The 20,233-nt window shown below is 39.1% G+C and overlaps 2 protein-coding genes across 5 annotated transcripts in view; one reads left to right on the top strand and one right to left on the bottom strand.

The window, feature by feature from the left end:
- The window catches only part of LOC133635881 (tax1-binding protein 1 homolog A-like), a 68,980-nt gene extending 68,400 nt beyond the window's left edge, over positions 1-580 (bottom strand). For all 4 annotated transcript variants that reach the window (XM_062029298.1, XM_062029299.1, XM_062029297.1 and 1 more), the window contains exon 1: positions 449-580. The gene's annotated coding sequence lies outside the window, so the exon portion shown is untranslated. The remainder of the gene's footprint in view (positions 1-448) is intronic.
- A 255-nt stretch (positions 581-835) lies between these two features.
- LOC133635880 (3-hydroxyisobutyrate dehydrogenase, mitochondrial-like) overlaps positions 836-20,233 on the top strand; it is a 55,204-nt gene continuing 35,806 nt past the window's right edge. Inside the window, exons 1-4 of the mRNA XM_062029295.1 lie at positions 836-983; positions 4,214-4,374; positions 4,491-4,600; positions 6,873-6,994. Of these exons, the coding sequence (XP_061885279.1) occupies positions 914-983; positions 4,214-4,374; positions 4,491-4,600; positions 6,873-6,994 (463 nt within the window). The 5' untranslated portion in view covers positions 836-913. The remainder of the gene's footprint in view (positions 984-4,213; positions 4,375-4,490; positions 4,601-6,872; positions 6,995-20,233) is intronic.

Genomic DNA, 20,233 nt, shown 5'->3' with positions numbered 1-20,233 from the left:
CTTTTGACCACGACTGTATGTAAGACTGTGTGTAAACATTATACAACCTGGAAGATAAGGTCATTCATTGAATCGTCTAACTAAGCCTTTGCTGGATATCAAAGTCTGTGTGACTTTAACTTTTAAAAAACGCCTTGCTAAAACAACCTACCCGAAACTACCCAGCCCATCATATGTGCAATAATGCTCGCTGGCACATGTGTGCAGCAGAGCCGCAGTCAGCCCTCCAATAATGCATTGAATAAGACAGTAATGTATTTAGCAACAACACGTCTGAGCCACCTAAGATAAGAGCTAAGTAGCTAAGAGAAGCCTCGAACAGGCCATGTTGTGTCAAGTCATTATTAGCTAGCTTAACACTGCCCTAGTTAGTGGGGAGGCTAACAGACAGACCGACTCAACCGATAAACACTGCTGCTGTTAAATTGGCTTCAGAATAGAAAAATACCCATTTTTAGGAACTCCGGAATGGAAAAGAGATGAAATATCTTGAGGGCAGGTCGACCCTGTCCGCGTTGTTGTTGTGAAACGGCTGACGATGATGCGCCGCTTCCTGAAAGCAAACCATTGACAACTTCCGGGATGAGGAGTCGCAGTAGGGATGCTGAGGAGAAAAACAGTGTAAAACGAGGAATTTTTTTTTTATAACTAAAGGGTGCATGAAGAAATGTATATAACCTAATATATATTCAACAATTAATTGTAATTAATTATATTTCTGCGGTTATTGTTTCTAAAAGACGATTAAAAAGTACAAACACAGGATATCCCGCCTTTGCTTCATTCCTATTGGCTGAGGGAATCCTCCGTGTTTCTATAACTGGTGGAGGTAACTGCCAATCAGCGCGGCTCTATTTGGCTGTACCGGCGTGACAACTGTCACTGCGTCTGCCGAGGTCAAGGGGAGAAAAGCATGGCAGCGCTGTTCAGAGGGTGTCGTAATGCGTTGCTAAGGAGGAACAATCATGTTAGCCCTACCTTGGGTAAGGTATCTGTTTATATTTCTGTTTCCTCCTTTACGTTTTCGTGTGCGCGGGCTGAGAGAATGCCCGCCACTATCACTCTCCTCCAGTGTTGTTAGCTAATGCTAGCCGTGTTAGCTGCCTCATTGTTGACCACTGTGGCTGTCATAATGATGCTAAATGCAATCTGTTAATTATTTAACAATAACAACACAGCATCCTGAATAATGTTTGTGCAATCTCTCATCATTGATTTTATTCAGACAAGCCCCCCACAAGTTAAACGCCCCACTCGTATGTATTTGCAGCAGAAAATACACAGAAAACATACATACATTCGTGGTCAAAAGTTTAAATACACTTGTAAAGAACATAATGTCATGGCTGTCTTGAGTTTCCAATTATTTCTACAACTCTTATTTTTTAGTAATAGAGTGATTAGAGCACATACTTGTTGGTCACAAAAAACAGTCATGAAGTTTGGTTCTTTTATGAATTTATTATGGGTCTACTGAAAATGTCAGCAAATCGGTTGGGTCAAAAGTATACATACAGCAATGTTAATATTTGCTTACATGTCCCTTGGTAAGTTTCACTGCAATAAGGCGCTTTTGGTAGCTATCCACAAGCTTCTGGTCGAATTTTGACCACTCCTCTTGACAAAATTGGTGCAGTTCAGCTAAATTTGTTGGTTTTCTGACATTGACTTGTTTCTTCAGCATTGTCCACACTATTAAGTCTGGACTTTGGGAAGGCCATTCTAAAACGTTAATTATAGTCTGATTTAGCCATTCCTTTACGACTTTTGACGCGTGTTTGGGGTCATTGTCCTGTTGGAACACCCAACTGCGCCCAAGACCCAACCTCTAGGCCAGACCTGGGCAAATTAAGGCCCGGGGGCCACATGCGGCCCGTTAAGCTTTTCAATCTGGCCCGCCGGACATTCCCAAATAATTATTTTAGATCTTCAAGATATAAACTGTAGCTGCAATAATGATGTGCAGTGATGTTTTCAAATGACCGTAAGTCTTGAACTATACAAAGTATTTCAATGGTTGGAATCTGCGTTTTTTTATGATATACTAGTTACTATGGTAATCTAATTAGTTACTATGGTCATCTAAGTCACAGCAGCTCAGACGAGGCACCAAGCAGTGTGGGTGGGGAGCGTTTCCACAGAGTGTTTCTAGAGCCAGCCTGAAATGCGGGTGTCAGGGACAAACGCGGAAGGACATTTTTACGACAAAGTTCTAAAGCTTAGTGATTTATCAGATTGTAGGTGGGGTTTTTTTTTACACTTCGCCTTCATATTTTGCTGTGTTTGTTGCATTTTTGTTGCGTTTCGCTTGATTGCAAAATATGTCGATCGAGAGGGGGTGTGACGTTCATATGTTGTCAATATTCAGTGTTTTATCGTTCATAGTTAATATTGTAAATCCCACATTCTTTATTTTCCTGTACATTCTGGGTGTCTCATTCAGTAAAAAAAATTAAATTCCATTCCGTTTATTTAAGGTGGTCTGTCATAACGTTTTTAGCATTCAGACATTATTGTGAGGTTTTGTATTAGTTTTCCTAAAAAGACAAAAACATTTCTCTAAATTTGGCCCCTTGTGGCAAAATAATTGCCCAGGCCTGCTCTAGGCTGATGATTTTAGGTTGTTCTGAAGAATTTGGAGGTAATCCTCCTTTTTCATTGTCCCATTTACTCTCTGTAAAGTACCACTTATATTGGCAGCAAAACAGGCCCAGAGCATAATACTACCACCACCATGCTTGACGGTAGGCATGGTGGTCCTGGGATTAAAGGCCTCACCTTTTCTCCTCCAAACATATTGCTGGGTATTGTGGCCAAACAGCTAAATTTTTATTTTATCTGACATCACACAGACAAAGATAAGACCTTCTGGAGGTAAGTTCTGTGGTCAGATGAAACTAAAATTGAGATGTTTGGCCAAATACCCAGCAATATGTTTGGAGGAGAAAAGAGGAGGCCTTTAATCCCATGAACACCATCCCTACCGTCAAGCATGGTGGTGGTAGTATTATGCTCTGGGCCTGTTTTGCTGCCAATGGAACTGGTGCTTTAAATGGGACAATGAAAAAAGAGGATTACCTCCAAATTCTTCAGGACAACCTAAAATCATCAGCCCGGAGATTGGGTCTTGGGCGCAGTTGGGTGTTCCAACAGGACAATGACCCCAAACACATGTGAAAAATGGCTAACTCAGGCTAGAATTAAGGTTTTAGAATGGCCTTTCCAAAGCCCTGACTTAAACGTGTGGACAATGCTGAAGAAACAAGTCCATGTGAGAAAACCAACAAATTTAGCTGAACTGCACCAATTTTGTCAAGAGGAGTGGTCAATAATTCAACCAGAAGCCTGTGGATGGCTACCAAAAGCTCCTTATTGCAGTGAAACTTGCCAAGGGACATGGAACCAAATATTAACATTGCTGTATGTATACTTTTGACCCAGCAGATTTGCTCACATTTCAGTAGGACATAATAAATTCATAAAAGAACCAAACTTCATGAATGTTTTTTGTGACCAACAAGTATGTGCTCTAATCACTCTATCACAACAAAATAAGAGTTGGAGAAATTATTGGAAACTCAAGACAGCCATTATGTTCTTTACAAGTGTATATAAACTTTTGATCGCGACTGTACATACATTTGGACGCACTGTTATTTATTCTGTTCTTCAAGCAAATTAAATCTTCCTTTTTGTGCTTGTTTTGATTATTTTCACTGTCACAAAGTTAATGTTAAAAACATCCATTGCTTATTGTTATTTTAATGTGAACATTAAACAATTAGTCAGTCATGATGCCTAATGAACACTGCGGCGATAACCTTGGCCTGGTATACTTTGACAGATTTAAAATCGTCTTAGTGTTTGTACTTAATTATAAAGCCTTTGTGTTGTCTGGTTGGTTCACTGCCAGTGTCTAGTATTGTTAACGTGCCAGGACCTTGGCTAAGCCAGCACTGTTTAATAGCCAGGACACCGTTTCCAAAAACAGGCTTTAAGTAACCTGCAAAAATTGACAAGGACAAATATTGTTTTTTTGCTGACTTGTATATTTTCATTACATTTACCATGAAGTGTTTTATAGCACCACTTATTCAGGCAAACTGACAAATAACACTTAGCTCTTTGCTTGTCACACTGAATTGGTTGTTTATTGCAGCCAGCTACTGCGCCATTTAAAAAAATAAATAATAATAATAACTTGTACATTCAGTGTCCATGCGGTCCATGGCCTCAAAAACCCCTGTCGGGTTTATTGGTGTGGGAAACATGGGCAGCCCAATGGCCAAAAACCTGCTGAAAAATGGGTACCCCATCATCGCCACTGATGTTTTTCCGGAGTCCTGCAAGGAGCTTCAAGACCTGGGTGCCCAGGTAACACAATTTACAATTAAATTATGTTTTGTCATTCACCGAAACATCTAATATCTACATGAATTAGGAGCTGCAGTAGTAGTTTATTCATAAGTGTATTCATTTTTTGTCAACAGGTAGTTGACTCCCCAGCAGAAGTCGCTGAGAAAGCAGACCGGATCATCACAATGCTGCCCTCCAGTCCCAACGTCATAGAGGTCTACACAGGCCCCAATGGCATCCTCAAGTACGTTTAAGGCATATGTTGCATTGTTTGCCGTAAACTGTTGTTTCTTTTTCTCAAATGTGTTTATTTGTATACAGTGTACACACATGCATTAGTGCATCTTCCTGCATTTGTTGCATCAACCATCATTGTATGAAAAAAGTTGTAATAGTAGTCAGTCTTCATGTCCACCACGTAGGACATTGGAAAGAGAAAACAATTTATTTAACGCTTGTGGTGAAAAAGCACATTCAATTTTTTTACCTTTTTTAAAAACTAACTGTATACATGTAATCAATCAGTGGTTCTCAAATGGGGGTACGCGTACCCCTGGGGGTACTTGAAGGTATGCCAAGGGGTACGTGAGATTTTTTTTAAATGTCTGTCAAAAAGAACTGTGAAAAGAAATGCAACAATGCAATATTCAGTGTTGACAGCTAGATTTATTGTGGACATGTTCCATAAATATTGATGTTAAAGATTTCTTTTTTTGTGAAGAAATGTTTAGAATTAAGTTCATGAATCCAGATGGATCTCTATTACAATCCCCAAAGAGGGCACTTCAAGTTGATGATTACTTCTATGTGTAGAAATCTGTATTTATAATTGAATCACTTGTTTATTTTTCAACAAGTTTTCAGTTATTTTTATATCTTTTTTTCCAAATAGTTCAAGAAAGACCACAACAAATGAGCAATATTTTTGCACTGTTATACAATTTAATAAATTACAAACTGATGACATAGTGCTGTATTTTACTTCTTTATCTCTTTTTTTCAACCAAAAATGCTTTGCTCTGATTAGGGGGTACTTGAATTAAAAAAAATGTTCACAGGGGGTACATCACTGAAAAAAGGTTGACAACACATGGAGTACCCCAAGGTTCTGTATTGGGACCAAAATTGTTTTTATTGTACATTAATGATATCTGTAAAATCTTTAAAAAACTCAACTGTATTCTCTTTGCTGATGATACAAGTCTGTACTGTTCTGGGCAAGACCTTGGCCATCTCTTAGGGACTGTAGAGAGTGAACTCCACATACTAAAGCAATGGTTTGATGCCAATAAACTTTTAATCAACCTAAATAAAACAAAATATATAATTTTTGGAAATAGGAAAAATAACAAACAGTGTCATATAAGAATTGATGATATGGAGATAGAAAGGGTGTATTCAACAACATTTTTGGGAATCCATATAGATGATAAATTAAATTGGAAACTGCACATAAATATACTTAAGAAAAAGATGGCAAAAAATATTGCTATGTTACATAAAATAAAAAACTCCGTAAATCAAAAGGCTCTTATCATGTTATATAATTCTTTTGTACTCCCTTATCTTAATTATTGTGTCAATCTGTGGTAACAATTACAAAACAAACATTAAATCTATATTCTTACTTCAAAAGAAAGCGATTAGAATTGTAAATTATGCAGATTATCATGACCATACCAATGCTCTGTTTATTAAATTAAAAACATTAAAACTGCATGATCTTGTTGACCTCAACACTGCTATTGTGACGTACAAAGCTCATAACCACATGCTGCCTGGGTGTCTACAGGAGAGGTTTAAACCCAGGGAGAATCCCTATGACCTCAGAGGTTCAGCTGTCTTCCAGAAAGCTAAGATAAGAACAAGCTTAAAAAGTAGATGTGTTTCTGTCAGGGGGGTTCAACTGTGGAACAGCTTGGATTATTCCTTAAAATGTTCCAGTTCTATTCACACATTTAAAAAACACTTTATGACCAATGTCTTGAAAAAATATATCACTCTAGAATCAACACAGTAGTTAATACTATGATCAATGTTAATTCAAATACTAAATGTGGGTTATAAATAATAATGGAAGTACAATTGTTTGTATATAGTATATAAATTGGTACAAAGGTTTAACATGTCTACAAGGATATTTCACATGCCTTTACTGTGTATATAATTGAACTGTGTTTATGTTATGTATAATGTGTATTTATAATATTTGTACAATGGACATTCAATAATTTTCGGAAGTTTATTTTGTACTTGACATTGTTTATAGGGTTAGGCGCAATAAGTGTTCAACTTCAGCCTAAACCCTTTCGGTCTGCAACATTTTCATTTTCAATTTAAGAATGTACAACTGTTTGTTTATTTTGTTGACGATTGACCGAAGAATAATAAACTTGAACTTGAACCAGTGCATGTAATGACTAGTGAGTATTGATGTATTTTATTTCTTGTTGTGGTTTGCATTTAAATAAGGCTGCTTTCTGTTTTGCCTGTTTGTTTTTTTTGTTTTTTTTTAGGAAGGTAAAGAAGGGAACGCTTTTGATTGACTCCTCCACCATCGACCCCGCTGTCTCAAAGGAGATGGCGGTAGCTGCAGAGAAGATGGGAGCCGTGTTCATGGACGCACCAGTGTCGGGAGGTAACACACTTTATTTGTGACGTGATGGCTGGGGTTGTCACGATAACAGAATTTTAGTAGTTGATACCGATACCTGAGAATTTCCACGATTTTCAAGAATTTTTTGATAAAAAAAAAAAAATGTAACTAAGTGTATGTATATATGTATGTATATATATATATATATATATATATATATATATATATATATATATATATATATATATATATATATATATATATATATATATATATATATATATATATATATATATATATATATACAGGTATGTGTATGTAGGTATATATGTCTGTGTATATGTATGTATATATGTATGTGTATATGTATGTATATACACTACCGTTCAAAAGTTTGGGGTCACATTGAAATGTCCTTATTTTTTAAGGAAAAGCACTGTACTTTTCAATGAAGATAACTTTAAACTAGTCTTAACTTTAAAGAAATACACTCTATACATTGCTAATGTGGTAAATGGCTATTTCCAGCTACTATCACTCCAGTGTTCTAATGGTACAATGTGTTTGCTCATTGGTTCAGAAGGCTAATTGATGATTAGAAAACCCTTGTGCAATCATGTTCACACATCTGAAAACAGTTTAGCTCGTTACAGAAGCTACAAAACTGACCTTCCTTTGAGCAGATTGAGTTTCTGGAGCATCACATTTGTGGGGTCAATTAAACGCTCAAAATGGCCAGAAAAAGAGAACTTTCATCTGAAACTCGACAGTCTATTCTTGTTCTTAGAAATGAAGGTTATTTCACAAAATTGTTTGGGTGACCCCAAACTTTTGAACGGTAGTGTGTGTATATATATATATATATATATATATATATATATATATATATATATATATATATATATATATATATATATATATATATATATATATATATATATATATATATATATATATATATATATATATATATATATATATATATATATATATATATATATATATATATATATATTATGAGTTTTGGTGGCACAATAATTACTCACTCATGTTTTCAAATTAATGAATAATTGTGTAATTAATCGTGATTACAATATCAATACAAATAATCATGGCTATTTTTTGCAATAGTCGTCCAGCCCTAATACATATATTTAAAGACAAATATTTGCTTTTATTTGTTATTAGTATCAACCTTTCAGCTTTTTCGCATTACAATATTTTTTTTTTAGCATTTATGGAAGTGATAAAGGTTGCGTTGCATGCTTCTGTAAGTTTTCTGCACGCTCTGGTACCGCACGCTCCCTGGGCTTGTGGTGGCGGATCTGCGCGGCGTTTAACTTTCCTGACCGCTTGTATTTGATTACCGAATAAATGCATGACGACGGTATACACCTCTTTTACTTTTAACATGTACTTCTACTCGCTAAATATAGTAACAAAGTCGATTCCGATTTTTTTTGCTCATATTCCACCTGTATCGGATTTTTTCATGTCAATGTGAACAGTGCAATTCTGAATTTGTCATATCCGAGCCAGTGACTGCAGTCTGAATACCTAAAGATACTGAAAAAAGCAGGTATCGGTGTATTTTTTTGCGTATAGGTATTGAATTACCGATACTTTTGACAACCCTAGTGATGGATGGCACATACTGTATTTTTCAAAAACTGCAGAGTTCCAGCTTAATGTGTTTATAATAGATTCCATTGGGACCTCCAATGTATAGTGTAAAATTAATGACTACTAACAAGGGTAAATGTGTGAAACTAAAATGGAGTTTAGTGCAACACAAGAAAGGGTCTGGCTGCTCAGTACAATATGAGGTCGTAAAGTTGCACAAAGAACCACCACCCGCACTGCTAGTACTGAGACCCCCATTGCCAAGTTCCTGACCCCCTCTAACACTCTTTGTCAGCCTAAACTCTGGGACCTTTTGGGTTACTGCTGCAACACGGGATGCAATTACCGAGCAGACCGGCCAGTCTGTGCCCTCTCCAGGTTTTATTGCTGTATTTGACCGAGGCTTCTTGGAGGCAAGGTTGAGGTTTTTTAAGTCCTCATTATGTCGGCGCTGTCTGCCGGTGACGACTTCTTGACAGAGCACAGGATCACCAGTCGCTCTTAATGGGCCGCGCCGCGCCGGAGAAATCCCGCGTCCGGCGCTTCTCATGTTGATGGAGCCGTAATGGCGGCCATCCCATGTTAGTGCCTTTCATGTCAGATAAAGAGCCATAAAGAGGAGAGAACCTGCCCTCACATGGAGGAGAGATAAGACACAAGCGAGACACTTCCCAGTAAAGCTGTCCGTCACCTCGTCTCACCGCGGCTCCTCCTTTTTGACTCTTGCAGACTGCTTTGAATCGTGCTTAGGCATTTTTAGGCATGCCGTATTCTGACTGGACTTTTGCAATACTGCTATTAGCGCACGAAACGCTCTGTTGCTCATGCGCTCCCTGCTCACAAGCGCAGACGGGGCCCACGCTGGCATGTTTACCAGCTGGCGTCTGCAGCGGAGAGCGACTGCAGTCAGCGAGATCAGAGCCTTAAGCCAGATACTCTCCTTGAACACACACACACACTGTTTACTCCTGGGCACGACTCTGTGAAGCTTGTTCCTCTCCTGTCTCCCAAATAAGCCTCTTTTACTAGCCTGAGATGACCAATCATTGACCCTCTACTTTCCCAAACATGTGCCTTGTAGGGCCCTAACATGCTCAGTAGCTATTAGGGTTGTGCCGATGGTACCGGTATCATGTATTTCGCTACTTTTCAAAATAAAGGGAACCACAAAATATGTAATTATTGGCTTTATTTTAACAGAAAATCCTATGACCTATATGTTTATTTTTGCAATCAAAGAACAGTTTTGGCATTTGGCAATTTTGAACACACTATATAATTAATTTTTTTCTAATAAGTAAGCAAACAGGTTACAAAGGCTCCTAATTGGACTGCTGACATAAGCAGTAACGTATTGTGTCATTTCCCATTCTATTATTTTGTTAAATTATGAGGGACAAGCGGTAGAAAATAAATTAATAATCTACTTGTTAATTTACTTTAATATTTGCATGCTTTCAGTTTTAACATGTTCTATCTACACTTGTAAAAATGTTTGGATACTTTACATAAGTTTTGGCTGATACTACAAATGTGGGTATGGATCCAAAACCAAGTAGTTACAGGATCATACGTTGGTCATTATTAAAGTTCTCATGTGTTCAGGAACGTATTTCATGACTTTATAAACAATAAAAAAAGACAAAAGATGTTGTGATAGTAAAAATATTGATGTAATCATTGTAGTATCAACTATGTACTGCTCTTGTACTTGATATCGTTACTGTATAGATCCACCCATTTGTTTACATTCAGGAGCGTTAGCTTGCTGTTAGCGGTTAGCTATTGTTTCCGCTTATATTATACGTACTTTGTTTGTCGCCATAGAGGCGAGGATTAGTGATTTGGTAGTAGCTAAAACACTGGGGGGGATGTTAGTTGCTAACGAGCTAGGTTTTTTCCTGTGTTCAGCTTCACCTTTATCAGTAGTTTTTAAGCCAAAATATTTCCGTTCTCCCTCTTCTGTGTCCACACAGTTTTCGCTTGCAAGTGCTGTATGTGTTGACTTGCGACATGCGCACCATTATGGCCTGAAAAAAAAAATAAGTACCAGTATTTTTCAAAGGCAGTATATACCTTTTTTCATTAATTAGTACCACAGTATTATATTAGTACCAACAATTAGTGATAAAAATATGCAAATGTATTGTTAATAAGAAATGTTGTCGCGGCCTGCCACAAATAGATTTGAGAGTTCATTAGATTTGGCCCCTTACTGCTCCATCTCGCACGTGAAAACATTACAATTGTGGCTGTCTATGAATGGAGCTAGTCATTACAACTCCGTACAGTATGTCAGACTGCAACGCTTCATGGATTAGTTCGATAAAAAAAGATTCGATTTGTATTTTTTAGCTTCGATTATTAGCTAGTTTTTTCCGATTATTAGTTTTAACAAAAGTGTATAAAACTGCTCCAATAGAGCGTCCATGAGAGCGGTGCACTTAAGGCAGTTCTTTCTTAAATACTGGGGAGAGTGTGGTGCGATGCCAGGTGGGGTGCATGTGACCCCACTAGGAACATGCTTTATCAGGATCATGCTTCAAGCCCCTATTCAAAAAGCTGTGCACTAAAAAAAAACATGCTCATTGTAGCCATTAATCCGAATTACCTCATTTTGATAAAAAAAAAAAAATCAGCAGAAATTATTTTATTCATTTTTGTTTTGTAAGTTGGTGTTTTACTGCTCTTGAATGGGATTGTACTGAACATTTTAATTTTCCCTAAGGGATTAATAAAGTATTTCTGATTCTGTGCTCCTAAGTTAATGTTGCTGATCAATTGGAATTTATTATTTGAGTTTATTTGATTAGATTTTTCAATATCAAATGGTTCAAGTCAGTCAAAAAAGTAGTTTAGTTTAAGTATAGTTTAGTTTAAATACGGATACAAATGTTCTTTCTTTCCGGCAAGTTGATGCACTTTAAATGTTTTCATACAATGTTATGCAGAGGTGTACTTGTAACATTTTTTTAAAGACAAATTAATATTATTTATGGTCATGGTGGAGAGTTGGGGAGGGGCGGCATAACAGAAAACAATTGAGAAGCGCCGACGTCAGGTGATTGAGATCGCACTGCGGGCGATGTGGCCAAAACAACCACGAGGTGGAAAGAGAGCAAAGGGCTCAAAAAAGGCGGGAGAAGCTGTCAAGGTATTGCACATTGAGGCTATAAAGTGTGTTTTTGTTTGAATTAAAAAAATGTTTTGATAGATTACTCGATTATTAAAATAATCGATAGCTGCAGCCCTAGTGGTATGCATGTAACTCCTCTTCTTAACACCGTTTATATTGCACCGATCTGCCAGAGAATAAGAAGACCGAGCAGGAGGGTTTAATGTGTTGCCAAATACAACAAATCGAGCGACTTTTTCTCGTCGTATTGAGACTTTTGGAGCCTCTGACATGAGAGCACGTTTTGCTCTTCTCATCGAGCAGCAGGTGCTGCTGGTGGCCTCTTTCCAATCTTAAAGCACCAACAGGCATGTCTTGTTTGTGACCTTTTTATATACATTTTTTTAATAAAAAAAAGCAGGGACACTAAAGTTTATTTGTATTTTTAAAAAGTTGTTTTGTGTTTTTTAATCACTTATTGTTTCTTTCTCAATCTTATTCCACTCTGATACATTGTCTAATGCAATTACATGCTTATGCATCATGGCCGATTATGCAAATTAGCCCTCATCTCCAACCTATCAACACAATCAGATTTCAGTACTGTGAGAAACAATGACCATGTTTGTATTAAATCGGATCAATTGAAAATGGTTGACCTAAAACGACATTGACCTCCATTGTTTTCTATCCATGAGGACTGACACAGGCCTAAAACCCCCACAATGTCAATGTCGGGGCAGTATAGGAGTCAGGATGCCTCTCTCCTACCAGAAGATGGCACCCTACCCAAATAGGGCCCACTGTAGAGGGCCTAGTGATGGGAAAACAGTAAGCAACAATAAATGCTGGGCTCTGTGACAAATTGGCCCTTTTCATGGAACACATTTAAAATCATGTCACACGAAGTAGAGCTCTGCTGTGAATAATGAAACTAATGACGGTTTAATTCCTGCAATTTTCTTTAAAAAGAAGGTCCTGCATTTCAAGATTTTTTTCTGACAATGGAGCCATTGTTAATGGTTTTTGCAGCTTTTCCCTTACAATTATCAAAATGTTATGGAAAAAACATATATTAACTTGAATGTTCTCGCCTTATAATTGTCGACCAACATGTCAACAAGGGATAGGATAACACAAGGCCAAATGCAGTGATGTGTGGTTTGTTCCATCCGCTGTGGGGTTGTGTATTTTCTCTTAGTTAGCAACGCAACTCAAAATTATCAGCACATGTTGATGTAACTTTCAGGAAACGGGAAAAGGAACAAATTATTAGATTTTTGAGGTGATCCGGATCACCTTCACAGTCAGGATTTTTTAAATGATTCTTTACTATTGGGAGATAAGGCCTGGTGGAGGCCTGTGCTCTGAGTGCTTTTTTTGTACTATTTATTAAAAAAATTATTTAAAATAAGGTCAAATTTGTACGCTACGGCTGCTAACTGTGTATGCATGTCCATACGCAGTGCTGAGTCGTCCATCTCAGTGAATTACACCTCCATTGCGACATAAAGTAAATTTCTTACAAGTATTATATTCACTGGGGGACTGGCGAACAAGGCTAAAAATCTGACACATCGAGCAAGATGGGAGCAGACAAGAAGGCATGCTAAACTAGCTAAAAACAACAGAACAATAGATGCTTAGTTGATGTTAACAAAAGTGTTGATGGAACCACTTTGCAGCAGAAAAAAACAGTTATGAACAGCAAATTAAAGAGCGAATTAATACGAATCCAGAGAGGGAATAACAAAACAGCTACACCAGCAGCAGAGTATTAAGGGTAGATCTAACGGGTTGATTGATTCATATTCGGGCAGAGTCAATACCACGACTAGTGATCCATACTAGAGTGATTAGATTGGTATTTTTTATTTTAACAAAATCCGTTTTTTGTCTGTTTTGTCATTGTTTACAAATTCAGGGTAAGTACCGGGACACAGGACGACTTTGAATGCAAAAGCCAAAGGATTTAAATGAGTGGTAGTTTTTACTTATTATAGACTTTGTTTTGCTGAAATAATTGTTTTTAATAAAAGAGAATGATGAGATTAATTTAAATATTTAGTTCCTGTGTTTTTCTGCTGAATATAATGGTGAATAAAAATTGGTACAGTCATTGAGTGATCTTGAATATTTAAAGTAAAACGTATCGATATTGCCAATACTACCCTTTAACTACATGCTCGATACCCAGATTTGTACTGATCCACTGCTAGTTCACTTTCCAAAAATAAAGGTGATTTTATGTGATCCTTATGCAGATCATATCGTCAATAGCCCTCCCCATGAATAAGTTGAAAAACGTACAATATATGATCGGTATATGATCTCAATTATGGATGATCGATATTGGAATCGGCAGCATAAAACCATGATTGGAACATCCCTGCCGTATAAAAAAAAAAAAAGCCTCTTGAACGAGAAAAGAGTCAGAGAAAGAGTGATAGTCCAGTGTGTCAGTCATAGAAAAAACCCAACAACACAGTGCTCTGTAAACTGTGCATATTAGAAATGACTTTTCACTGTAGCACCACTGCTATGCACGAGCACTTAAAAAGGCATCAAGGACCATTCTTCAACTAAGAATGGCGACGGAGGTCAAACAGCTCCCTGTTAGTAAGTTACTTTTACCAAGTACATGTCTTTAAAGTTTCTCGACACAAGAAAATTGTTGCTGTATTTTCAGGTAAATCCATTAGTAAAATTTGTTGGACCACTACATTCAAAACAATTGGATACACACGGAAATTTGATTGACAATTAATAAAAATACAAAAAATAATGAATTCATGTATTTAAGAAATTATTTGGTGCAACCTATGAGAGCCCTTTTACCAAAATCTTGTTCAAAGTCTTCCGCTGTTCTAGCCGCAGAAAGATGGAATATCCGCATGCAAAGTGGATCCACAGCAAAACAAACTCACAACTGGCAAAAATAGGTCTGGCTCACAAGTACTAGGGTCGTTAGCAGTAATTACCGAGAATGCCTGTGTTTGTGCTGATATGCCCACGGTGGTGTGCCACATTGCGAACGCACAACAGCTTTAGCTTTAAAAAAGGCCCTGAAATAAACTTTCAGTGTGTTATTTCCCAGGGCTGGAAAAGCAAGCTGCAAATGAAAGCGAGATTCACCAAGCGTCTGCGGGACCGTAGTCAATCGGGGCTAATGCTGCTTGTGTGTGTGTGTGTGTGTGTGTGTGTGTGTGTGTGTGTGTGTGTGTGTGTGTGTGTGTGTGTGTGTGTGTGTGTGTGTGTGTGTGTGTGTGTGTGTGTGTGTGTGTGTGTGTGTGTGTGTGTGTTATGTGTGTGTGTGTTAAAGTACCAATGATTGTCACACACACACTAGGTGTGGTGAAATTTGTCCTCTGCATTTGACCCATCCCATTGTTCACCCCCTGGGGGGTGAGGGGAGCAGTGGGCAGCAGCGGTGCCACGCCCGGGAATCATTTTTGGTGATTTAACCCCCAATTCCAACCCTTGATGCTGAGTGCCAAGCAGGGAGGTAATGGGTCCCATTTTTATAGTCTTTGGTCTGACTCGGCCGGGGTTTGAACTCACAACCTACCGATCTCAGGGCGGACACTCTAACCACTAGGCCAATGAGTAGTGTGTGTGTGTGTGTGTGTGTGTGTGTGTGTGTGTGTGTGTGTGTGTGTGTGTGTGTGTGTGTGTGTGTGTGTGTGTGTGTGTGTGTGTGTGTGTGTGTGTGTGTGTGTGTGTGTGTGTGTGTGTGTGTGTGTGTGTGTGTGTGTGTGTGTGTGTGTGTGTGTGTGTACTGTATGAGAGCACAACAAACACAAAGAGCAACTTCCTATAAGGAAGCTGATCATCTCCGTACAAGACCTCAACAGTGACAAAATATAACATTTTTTATATTAAATTTTACATTATAATGACTTAAAGCCTACTACACTCAGAGTCACGAACCCTGCTAGAAGTGATTGACCATTCCCTCTTAGATTTTGCAATGTCGAAAATTCAACAAATTGCCATAAATTATGCGTGACCTTGCAACTTTGTCCAAAGCCTGGAACTTTCTCACACATTTGTGACAAACAAATTTATCAGAGTGGCACTAAACGCGCACTTCAATTCTCTCTTCAAAACATATGTTTGTGTAGCTGAAGCTAAAAATTGGCTTGTTCTTGGTGGCTAGCAATGCAGCTAATAGTAGCAATCAATTTTGCTTCTAAATCACTTTAAAGATGCATTCACAAACCGTCAACAATACTTCATTTATGTTCCGTAACTTGTATAATACCCAAACTGTAGCAACATTGTTATTTACCATGAATTGATTTACTTGGACCCCGACTTAAACAAGTTGAAAAACTTATTCGGGTGTTACCATTTCGTGGTCAATTGTACGGAATATGTACTGTAGTTGTAATAACACACATGATGTGTTACGTGTATCATGATCATTATAAAGTGTGGTTCACTCGATGGACAGTTGTACGTTTGTTGCAGCTGGCCGGGAAAAAGTCGAGTCACTTTCAACTCACTCTCTCGGCTTCTGTCTGCTCCAACGTCTCACTCTTCCTTCGAGATGGCTTCTCGAAGCAGCAGTTCATTCTCAGCATATTCAGCTTCAAAAACATAAGGTTGTGAATCCTTATTTGTCCAAAAATAGTCATCTTCGTTGTTACAGAATCTGCCATGATTAGAACACTTCCGGAAGTAGAACACTCATTTGTTGCCAGAGGTCCGAAGTGCGCTGCTATGGAAACAGAAATAAATGCGCAAAGGGTTTTGTCCCGGCAATGATTAAAATACAGTAAATCTTGTACATATTATTGTCTGTTACTACATTATACAAAACTTGCAGTGTGATGGAGGGTTTTTAAATTGTTTTAGAGGCTTTGAAGGCTACAATGGTGACTACCATTAGTCGCATCTTGCAAGCGTTTTTTTAATCATCTTTAAAATAAAATGTCTTGTGTGTTCTTGTCTCTCATAATGATTGTGAACGATAGGCAACATTCCAAAAAAGTGCAGTTCTCCTTTAAGACTGTGAACGAGCGAATCAACAGCACCTCTGCTGGTCGCGGCCAAGTATTGCACTTGCAACATTTGCGTTAAGTCAATTCCACACAATCAAACTTTTGATGCAGTTTTCGTGGCGAGAGTGTTGCATGCAATTAAAAATGAGACATGGTGTATGGTAATTTGAATGTGGTTTCGATACCATAAAGTCTTCGCATTGACACATGAAAAAATATCAGTGGTAGACAGCTGCGTACAGTATTGTACACTGGACATGACAGTATGGCGTCTGTCACTCAAGCTCAGCTTTTCCTGGCCACAATTGGAGATGTCACCTTGTTCCAAAACCTGCCTCCGCTCTTTGAGATGTCTGGTCAGAGGTGATAGAAAGTAACGAAAGATCACTCAGGCCAGCTTAATCCAGTCTGAGAGCGGGATTAATGAGAAGATGAGTCTCCGAGCCTGAAGACAGGTTACTGAAGGGTTCCTGATGATTCAGGGTCCATGGGCAAAGGGGGCGTTGCTGTTGCAGTCTGTCACTTTGATGGTCTAGCAGTACTAGTGAGACAGCGGCCCGAACACTAGATTAGCATAACAAGCCACCCGCTGACGCGTTCTGACAGAAAGGATAGTAAAGGGAGTGGAGTTAGGGGGATGCTGATGGGGGGCACTCTCGCTCCAGATGGATGTAGACCCACAGCAGCTGGGGACTAGCTCTCACTTCCCCTATGTCACCTTCTGTGTGTGTTTGTGCATGTCCGCGTGTGTTTGTGTGTGCACACACAGAGAGTCAGCTGGCGTACGAGTTGCAGAAAACCACTCTGTCCATCAAAAGTGACTCAGATGTCACTCATTTAAAAATGAATTAGCATTCTGTCCCAATGTTGGTGTCTGGAGCCTAAATGTGGATCATTACAAGCTTGCACTTTTTCCCCCGAAATGAGCCTCATCGGGCGAGAGAACCAATTGATTGTGGATCTGTACTTGCCACTCCATTCTCTTGTCACCGAGCATTGACCAGCGCCCCCTCGCCCCCCTGCGGGTTTGGGCCGTTAGCGATGGTGATGATGGCAATGATGGTGATGATGATTAAAGCTGGTCCAGTGGTCAACAGAGACCTTGCAAACTCACCACTCAAGTATGTACAGTAGTGTCCCTAAAATGTGAGAGACACGCTTCACTATCGCCTTCTCCAGACTCTCTTAGTTCTCATGGCTGTGCACTCGTTAAAGGGCGCTGATGAAGTGTCTGTTTTAACACAACCGTGCAGCATTAGCATAGTTGGCAGATAAACTGTTGAAAGTGCTGTTTTTTTATGAGACTTTGTGACTTTGGCCAGCGTGCTCCCTCATACCTTTTCACCAAATTACTCGATATCCGTTATGGTTTTTACGAGGCCTTCTTGTTTTTTTTTAATGTGTTTGGAAAAAAAAGGTAGGTGTAATTATAACAGCAGACCACATGAGGCTGTAGATGTTGTTTGCCTCCCAACACCCTAAACCCCCGCTGGCTGGAGCTGCAGGCAGTTGACTCTCTTTGATAGACGGCTGCAGAAGAGCCAAACTTATCTGGAAAAGCGTGGTAGCAAACAGGGTAGCGTTTGTTTACAGCAACTGCGTTTGGAAACGATGGTGTGACATGAAATGTGTCTTTTGTAGCTCTCCAAGTGCTCATGCAGAAAAAGCATTTACATTCTCATTTGGGGAAACTATTGTGCTAGTTGTTGCGCTTTAAATATGCAGTGGAGCCTCGAAATTGTTTTGCTTTGTCTGGCAATATTGGCGTGTATCTCACAGCTTTGGCGATGTGAGCAGCTCGCCACACGCTTTGCTTTTTCTTTGGCTATTTTGTGTTTCTTAAGTAGGGATGAGTGCCGAATCCGATACTTTTTTTGGCACGCGACGAAATCCTACCGGTCCTACCGGGCACCGATTCATGTATAATCAAACAATGGCATGTTTTGGTACTGTCACGCCCGGTTGCCGACTCTTTGCACTTTGACACTTGGCGATCACTCCAGCAGCACTGAGAACGGACACAGACAAACTACCTCTAGGTCAGGGGTGTCCAAACTTTTTGACTTGGGGGGCCGCATTGGGCTAAAAAAATTTGGTCAAGGTCCGAAAGCCGACATATGTATGTGTACAAAGTTTATAATTAAATATTAAGAGTATGCGAAAGTTTGACAGCGTGGCGAAGTTGGGAGAGTGGCTGTGCCAGCAATCTGAGGGTTACTGGTTAAAGGCCTACTGAAATGAATTTTTTAAATTTAAACGGGGATAGCAGATCCATTCTATGTGTCATACTTGATCATTTTGCGATATTCCCATATTTTTGCTGAAAGGATTTAGTATAGAACAACAACGATAAAGTTCGCAACTTTTGGTCGCTGATAAAAAAAAGCCTTGCCTATACCGGAAGTAGCGTGACGTCACAGGAGGTAGGATTCCTCACAATTCCCCGTTGTTTACAATGGAGCGAGAGAGATTCGGACCGAGAAAGCGACAATTACCCCATTAATTTGATCGAGGATGAAAGATTCGTGGATGAGGAACGTTAGAGTGAAGAACTAGAGAGGTGGTGCAGGGTGTATCTTTCTTCGCTCTGACCGTAACTTAGGTATAAGGTCTCATTGGATTCCACACACTCTCCTTTTTCTATTGTGGATCACGGATTTGTATTTTAAACCACCTCGGATACTATATTCTCTTGAAAATGAGAGTCGAGAACGCGAAATGGACATTCACAGTGACTTTTATCTCCACGACAATACATCAGCAAGCTCTTTAGCTACTGAGCTAACGTGATAGCATCTGGCTCCAATGCAGATAGAAACAAAATAAATAAATCCCTGACTGGAAGGATAGACAGAAGATCAACAATACTATTAAACCATGGACATGTAACTACACGGTTAATAATTCTCAGCCTGGCAAAGCTTAACAATGCTGTTGCTAACGACGCTGAAGCTAACTTAGCAACCGGACCTCACAGAGCTATGATAAAAACATTAGCGCTCCACCTACGCCAGCCAGCCCTCATCTGCTCATCAACACCCGTGCTCACTTACGTTCCAGCGATTGACGGCGCGACGAAGGACTTCACCCGATCATCCGTGCGGTTGGCGGCTAGCATCGGCTAGCGCATCTGCTATCCAAGTAAGTACTCCTTGTTGTGTTGCTACAGCCAGCCGCTAATACACCGATCCCACCTACAACTTTCTTCTTTGCAATCTCCATTGTTCATTAAACAAATTGCAAAAGATTCACCAACACAGATGTCCAGAATACTGTGGAATTGTTCGATGAAAACAGAGCAGTTTGTATGGTGACACATTGGGTACGAATACTTCCATTGCCGTCGTGACGTCACGCGCATACGCATCATACATAGACGTTTCCAACCGGAAGTTTAGCGGGAAATTTAAAATTGCACTTTATAAGTTAACCCGGCCGTATTGGCATGTGTTGCAATGTTAAGATTTCATCATTGATATATAAACTATCAGACTGCGTGGTCGGTAGTAGTGGCTTTCAGTAGGCCTTTAAATCCCC

The sequence above is a fragment of the Entelurus aequoreus genome, linkage group LG20, assembly GCF_033978785.1.
Source record: "Entelurus aequoreus isolate RoL-2023_Sb linkage group LG20, RoL_Eaeq_v1.1, whole genome shotgun sequence".
NCBI lineage: Eukaryota > Metazoa > Chordata > Actinopteri > Syngnathiformes > Syngnathidae > Entelurus > Entelurus aequoreus.
Note: the sequence above shows the minus strand (reverse complement) of the source record. Positions and strands in the feature narration are given on the sequence as shown.